Genomic DNA, 8,247 nt, shown 5'->3' on the forward strand with positions numbered 1-8,247 from the left:
CAGGACAGAACTGCTAATTGTGCAAGTTAACAGACTTATTAGTGTTGCAGGTCTATCATTAAGACATGGGATAACCCATATGTCATACTGATGCCCATTGTCGAAAGATCTGTGAGATATTCACTGAAAGGCAATACAGACAAGTGATTGATCCAGTGGTCATCCCATGCATGTTAAACTCTTGTCTCAAACATAACATCAAACATCTGCAGCATGAGCTAACTTGCCGATGTTCCCCACTAAGAAGTCTTGGAAATGGTGCTGATGCGCTGCAAAAAGCTCATTGGTGTGAGTAGCAGAGGCTGCATGGACATACACGAGCTACGTGGAGAAATCTGCCTGTCGATTTTCCTCCATCTTTGGGTTGAACCCGGGCCTCTGTTCTAAACAACAGGCCTTGCATTCGGAAGTGTCCTGGACCACATGGACACAAACGCACCACAGGCTGGACTAATGATTTGCTTCCACAGAGCATCTTCAGTTCTGTGGCATGGCCAAGGGTCATGGGGCATAATTGTCACCAGCTTTTAAAGGGATGGACAACAATGAACTGTCTCTGTGAGGCTACTGACCAGTTTACTTCCACTTCTGCTGGTTTGGTGGGGTTGTTGTTTTTCCTGGTCAACACGTTAATGAGGACTCAGGCAAGCACTATGTCCATTTAACACTCTCAATTCATCTGGTATTTTTGGGATTCTCTTTAAACAGAAAAAACAGGACATAAACACTGATTGAGGCAGACTATGACATCCAACAAAGGTCCCCTGTTTGAATCAAACGAGGGTCTTTGTAGGCATACGGTGTCTTAACCACTTATCCTCTGATACAACCCAGCAGCAACATTTTAATGGCAGTAATAGCTCTTTCTCCTTTTTCAATTCCTTTGTGGAATTTAACTTGCCATTCAGAGTCATTGTAAAGCCAGCATTTAGTATAAGTGAAGCTATAGGGCAGTCATTTACATGAGAGCATATAACCCCCGTGCTAGCCTCTCTGCACTGGCTGCCTGTGTCTTTTAGAGTTAATTTTAAAATTCTTATGTTTGTTTTTAAATGCTTTCACAGTCTTGCCCCGCCTTACCTCTCTGAGCTTCTTCATCCCCACATACCCTGTCGGTCTCTCAGGTCAGCTGACCAGCTGCTCCTGGAGGTACCGAGATCCAGGAGGAAGCTCAGAGGGGACAGGGCCTTCTCTATTGTGGCTCCAAAATTATGGAATAATTTGCCCATGCACGTTAGAGAGGCCCCTTCACTGTCCAGTTTTAAATCACGTCTTAAAACCCACTTTTATTCCTTGGCTTTTAACCTCAGTGAGACTTAGTTTCTCTTTTAATTGAAGTAGTTATTTAATTAATGATTTCACTCTTCTTTTATTTGTTTTTTATTTATATCTCATGTAATTTTATTTTACAGTTCCAATGTACAGCACTTTGTGTCAGCTGTGGTTGTTTTAAAGTGCTTTATAAATAAAGTTGATGATGATGATAAAAGCACTGCTGCCACACATGCAAGTGGCTCATAAATGACTTGCATCATAACTTTGTATTTTTGATGTGCATCCCACAATGCCAACAACGTCGCTGCAGGCAATACATGAAGACTCAACTGGATTTTTGCATTTGCAGATATTCAGTGTGCTATGCTTGCTAAGATTATTAGAACATTACTATTAGCTGAAGAAACACTTGTTTGAAACATCACATAAATGTGTTACATAGATGACTCTTGGAATAAATGCCCGGATTGCCAGCAAGATCTTTCCAGCAGTGGGGGAAAGGAAAAAAAACTATTTAACGAAACCAATCTTAACTGGGGAAAAAAATCACAAAAGCACAACACAGGATTTTTAAAGTCTGATAAAAAGGAGAAAAAATGTTAAGAACTGAACATGCACGACACAGCGCAGTATCCAGATACCAGAAATACAGCAAGTTTGACAATAAAATTATATTCTCCTTTACTCTATCCTCCCGCCACTGTCAAGAAAACATTATCCACTGGCTGATTTAATCAGATGACCATGAACATGACGTCTTCATCTTATCAGATTGACCCTCTGTAACCTGTGTGAACAATTCACTTGAAAATGGCGAGACATGGCCCTCAAGGGATATACATTTGCTGACAACTACACAATGCCCTTAAACACACACACACACACAGAGAGAGAGAGAGAAATATGCACAGAATTAGCTGTATGAGTATATGGGAACGTTTCCCATGTATATTTCTTGTACACAGTAATAAGAAGATTATTACTTTGTGGCTGTTTTATTATTATGAGCTACTTTGCAACTCCCACTGTGCACCATTATTAATTTACAGTTATCCTCAATAATTCTACATCAGATCAAAGGCAGCTTACATATATGATGCACATACAGATTGCACATGTGCACATGCATGAGGGGTGACTGACTGCCTCGGGTGGAGAACCTGCTGAGTACTGGAAGAGGAAGGGCAAAGCAAGAGGAGAAAGAGGAAGATGATGGAAATGAGGAAGAAAAAGTGCTTTCTAAACTGTGTGAATCCACTCTGCTGACGCTGGCAAACAGTGAACGCTGGGGTTGAATCTTGCAAACTGAAAACCATGCATGACACCTAAGGGCACTGGCTTATAGATCCACTTGCAGAAAACAAAATTATACAATAAACGTGAACTGGCAGGACACAGCATCTTGAGAGAGTGCACAAACTTTGGGGAGAAGCCCTAACCAAACGTTCTCTCATCTGATGTACTAACCTTGAAACCTTGTGAGGCAGTATAGTATACTGATCAACCCTAATATCACACGTAAATCCAGATGTCCAAGTGTTTTAGATTTGTAGAAATAATAAGTTATCAACTCCTTTTTTATCAACACAACAGAAATCTCAATAGCTAAATATCCCATAAATACATAAAAATATATCTAGGAGCTTGACATTTACCACCTCAGTGTTTCTTAAACATAAGCACTCATTTTTGTTTCAGTTTTGATTTTTCATTCATGCAAAAGAACAATGACACTTGTAGTTGATATACTGATGCACAAACTCCTAATTCACATTTTGAGGTTTCAGTCTCTGTTCACAGCTACCCGTGGTCCATTCCTGAGCCTGTTGTTTTCCACCAACCTCGCTTACTGGCAAGGTCACTGTCATAACATTCAGCCTCAGATTCCCTTGTCTGTCTTGGACTGTAGCTGGCAGTGATAATCCTTGTTCTGCTCAGGAGATTTGCTGAGAGCCACTCAGAAATCCTCTACCTGCTCTAGGTTGCTCCAAGCTCACTGAGCCCAAAGAGCAGAGCAAGGACTACCATGTGTCATGTGCAGTTGGAATCCATTAGTGGGATAATATATATAAGGTGTTTCAGATCAATTTAAAACCAACAAGGAAACCAACAAAAAAGAATAACCAATAATATAGAATGAAATTTTACCCTAATATCAGTTTAAAAAGATGAGTCTTATACTGCTTTTTGAATGAGTCCATTGAGATCACAGATCATAGACTGGAGGGCAGTGAATTCTAGAGTGATTGCAAATGTCACCTTCAGTTTTTTGTCTAAATTTGAGGATGGATAACAATCCCTGATCAGAAGACCTAAAAGTCCTGCTGGTGACATATGGCTGCAAAGGTTTGTTAATATAATGCTTAACTGTGCAGAGACCTAATGTGAACATTCGAAGTCTGATAGGGAGCCAGTGCAGTAAAATCAGCCAACCCAGTATCACAGCAAAAGACCTGCTGTTCCATTGTGTAGTTGCCATGGTTTGCCTCTTCTAGGCATGAAATGGGTTGATCAGCAAGCGTGTGACATGACAATTTTTGGAGGATCTGGTGCAGACCATTACCTGTAGCTGTAGGCGATCCAAGGAGCACAGTGTCAGGTTTAAACCACCACGACACCAACAGTAAAAACACTGACCTCGCTGGGAGTTTCTAAACAATGAGTGACATCAGGGTGGGTGTGCACATCGTTCATATACAGTTTATGTATGCAATTTACAGTTACTTTCACTTCATCTTCTAATTGTTTTCATAATTCATGAGTAGTTGTGAGAATACTTGAATGATGAATTTAGTCTTAGTCTTCTTCTAAATTAAAAGATAAGGATCTAAAAATCAAACAGACTGCTATGTCAGTATGGCTTCTCATTTGCATTTTAATTAACACCATTTATAGAAGCCTGGAGTTGTACAGCTTTGTAACATTTTAGAATACTATGGATGAAAGGGTAGACTAGATCGAATTTATACAAATCCTTTGGATCAAAGTGCACATGTTCATGGATGCAGATGGGATGGTGAATATTCTTAAATATTTGACAGTGTGTGTACAGGAATCAGCAATATGCTGCTTTAGAAGTTTTTTTTCTTTTAAACGTGCTGTATTTCATTTTAAAGAATATGATGTCTAAAACATAACGATCAATTTTATTGTAGCTCACAAATGACTGTACATTATTATATAATTATGTATCCAAGTCTTTTACTAATTCAAATCTAATCTAAATATGAATCGTGGATGTTTGTGGTACTATGCACAAATCATGTACTGGCATTTTAAAAATGCTTCCTCAGCAGTGTGTATTTTGTCGCACAAGTCATCAATTTAATCACCAAAGCTGTCAAAACCAGCTTGTTTCCAAGAAAAACTATTAATTTGTTACATTTGACAAACGGCTTCTTTCTTGGTGAGCTATGAACACTGATTAAAGACAGAGTTTCCTGTAGAATCAAAAAGAGTTTGAGGGCTGATGACTCAATGATTCTTATCCCTTCACTAATGTTCATTCAATGCCTGGTTGAGGAACTCATACAAACTATATCAGGTCAGGAGTGCTTTAGCCCAATTTCTAGTGACCCACATTTTTCTGAGTTAGGTGGTTAACATCCATGGGAGATGCATTAGAAAATAAATGAATAATAAATGAAACACTGATGCACTGAGAAGCCTATTCTTTGAGCAATGATTAACCCATCTCAGTGTGTACTGTACACATATGTTTGAGCATGAGAGAAAAAAATGACAAATCCTTGGTAAAGACATGAAAATTCTGATTTATGATCACCACTGAATATGTATCCAATTACAACACTCTAAGTAGACATTCCTCAACCATTACCAAAGTATAAATACATACTGTTGCTACTGCTAACTTCTAATCATACGTCACACAAAGCTAAATATTTTCATTACTGCCATGTGTAAATTTCAGTCACTGGATCTACAATCACTGTAAACAGATCTCTGCACATGCTTATTGCTGAGTGTAAATACAAGACATGATTTATGGTGGTACTCTCGCTGTAGTCTGCTCTTAGTCTGAGTCATATTGACCAGTCTCCATGTTAAGAGCAAAATAAAAAAAGAGGATTGCATTTGCTGCAAGTGCAACTGCAATATATATATATATATATATATATATATATATATATATAGAGAGAGAGAGAGAGAGATTGTAATTCTTGTAGCAAACTATATGCATGTTTATATATCTAGGTATTCTAGTCCCTTCTCAATCTTCTTGGCATCAATCACTTTTAGATGTGCACACTACAAACAGAAAATTCTACTCTTTCTGCTGCTTTATCATTAAACACTATTAATAGTAAATCACAGGAATGCTCCTTTTTTATTGTCCATAATGTTCTAGTCACTATTGAATGGATTTTGCCACTCATGTCATTTCTCCATGCACCTGTATTATTTGAATTACATTAAGTAGAACTGATCCATTGGAAGTACTCTTTGATCGTGGGTTGATATTGATATCCGGGATCATATCCTCTTCTGTCACTTGGACATGTCTCACCCACAACAGAAAGTCAATAATTTATGCTTACAACACAATGAGTGTGCTGCATTGGCTGTGACCTCTAGCATGTGAAGCCATACAGATAGCAATGAAATGTGCAACAGAAAAACCTTTACGTATTTTACATTCACGCATGTAAACTGGTTTTTAGTGGAACGTACAGAGAAGGGTGCGTGTCATCAGGTGACAGGCAGACAGAAAAGCATGCAGAGCTGCATGGGCGTCTGACAAGCAGGCATACACCCGAGACTGCATCTCCAACCATTTCATCCAAAGCATCTTACAGCAGCACCGGTGCACATTCAGCTTGGGTGGGTACCGAACCACTCCACGGTTGCTGCAGAATCACTGACTGACAGGCAGGCCGCGGTATGGGCAGACAGACACGCGGACAGAGAGGCTAGGTATCTGCGCGGCTTCTCGTGCTTTTGTGTTTTCTCGCTGGATCAGCCTGACAGAAAATCAATGACGCTGCACTCTCACGGAGACGCAGAGTAACCAGAAAAGCAAGGACGACGGAGGCTTAACATGCAACAGTCGAGCGCGCACCTTTTCTTACACAGTCGCTGCAGGTCTTAGGTTGAGGACAGTCTGGTGAAGATTCAGGCGTGTGCATGTGAGGGAATGTGTCAGTCACGACAGGGGTACACATCTGATTATATTTGCCAATTATACATGCCACTCCACGGAGCCGTTGAGATGAATGGAGTCCCAGGCTAATATGGGCACTTCCACAGGGCTTTGATATAAGACCCAGCTGGTCTTCACATTTAGCACAAATTGATTGCAAAATTATCCATATGCATAAACCTGATCAGACTGAGAGAAAACAGAGGTGATGGTGCCTGGTTGTTGTGGTGGTGCTGAGATTTGAGGATTGCATTAAAAATAAATAAATAAATGAAAATAAAATAAAAGAATGGATTGACGTTTGCATGCGCAGCCAATATTCCGGGCGTGAGGAAGGCGGTGGGGGTCGGATCGCACCAATAACCCACCGGGCCGCCGCATCACTGTCAGTAAAAGGCTGCCATCATCCATTCATTCACCTCATTGTTAAATAGAAGACAAATCAGCATTAGCTTTCAAGGAGCGGCGTGTGTTCAGGTATTTTAACCGTGTAGCCCATCTGAGAGCACCAGCTGGGATTAGGCTGCAGGACACCGCTATTTTCAGGGAGGGAGCACATGTGTTTAACCGTGGCAACAAATTCTTATAAATAAACTTTCATTTACCTTCATGTCGTTGACAATCGCCTGGAACAGACCACCGAGGGCCCCGCATTCCTTCTCCACCGTCTCCATGTTTGCCAAATCCACCATTCGCCGGAATTTTTAGAAGCGCGCACCAATTGCGCGCTACCAACACCCAGCAGGGAAAAATATACAAAAAAATTATTTCCACAAAATCACGACCGGTCTCTGAAAACCGGGAGACCGACAATAACGGGAGGGATGCAGGAAGAACGGGAGGAGGAGGAGGGGTGGGAAAAAAAAGAACGATGCCGAAACAAACGGCTTCGTTGCGGTCTCTTCCAGGAGAAGGTAAGATTGGGTTTGAGAGAGGAAAGACACAAAATCTCTCTCTCTCTCTCTCTCTCTCTCTCTCTCTTGCGCTCTCTCACTCCCTCCCACTCAGGCGGTGAGATGGTACCGGGGCGACCAAGCTCATCTTGGCGCAGCCAGCGCAACGCGGGGACGCATGTGAACGCAGCGGAGAAGCACAGGGATGTGGTGTGTCAGAGCCTGTGTCTGTGCGTTCGTGCATGCATGTGCTCGTAGGTAAAATAACGACAGGCTGTGATTGGTGCACAGGCGGTGGGCTCAGCGGTGCAGGGAGAGCAGCCAGTAATACGATCCGTTCAACTGCAAGCGAGTCACAAAAAGGGGAGGCTGGACAATCCTGGACGGTGTGTCACATGGCCGCACGCAGGCACATATACATGCATGTAGACACACACACACACACACACACTACAGCATGGGGCTTACTGTCAGATAGAGTTAGATACTAGCAGAGTGTGTGTATGTGTGTAGGAATGCGTACTGACCACCTGATTTATGTTTAAACCACTAACCATTCAGTGACATGTATGAGTGGTTATTTTTGACATTGTGGCTATTTCTGAAATTCCACCTGCTACCCTCTTGTGACATGAGTTCACTGGTCTACCCAGGAGGCAAACATCTTCAGGTCCAACACACTTCATTTTCCATATCAGTTACTCAGAGTAATAAATAAATACATAAAAAGTAATTAAAAATAAAAGTTGACTCTGTTTTATTTTGTTCCATAAGAAGAAGCAGTTATTACCATGCCATGGTTTACAGTTTACGGTACAAAAATATCTTTATGAATAGGTTTCCCCTCTCATAACAGCTGTTTGGAAACTGTTAGAGGTTACAGTTCGTGGTGTGTCCTCTCTGTCTGGTAGGTGTGCT

General features: G+C 41.2%; 1 protein-coding gene across 2 annotated transcripts in view; it reads right to left on the reverse strand.

Annotated features, from left to right (window-relative positions):
* LOC146393169 (protein MTSS 2-like) overlaps positions 1-7,579 on the reverse strand; it is a 79,446-nt gene extending 71,867 nt beyond the window's left edge. The window contains exon 1 of one of the 2 annotated variants that reach the window (XM_084927277.1): positions 7,042-7,579. In XM_084927277.1, coding sequence (XP_084783403.1) covers positions 7,042-7,128 — 87 coding nt within the window. In that variant the 5' untranslated portion in view covers positions 7,129-7,579. The remainder of the gene's footprint in view (positions 1-7,041) is intronic. The other variant, XM_084927283.1, reaches the window with a different exon arrangement.
* Between the last annotated feature and the right edge of the window lie 668 nt (positions 7,580-8,247).

The sequence above is a fragment of the Perissodus microlepis genome, chromosome 1 (genome assembly GCF_051167445.1).
Source record: "Perissodus microlepis isolate ML-2025 ecotype Zambia chromosome 1, ASM5116744v1, whole genome shotgun sequence".
Taxonomy (NCBI): domain Eukaryota; kingdom Metazoa; phylum Chordata; class Actinopteri; order Cichliformes; family Cichlidae; genus Perissodus; species Perissodus microlepis.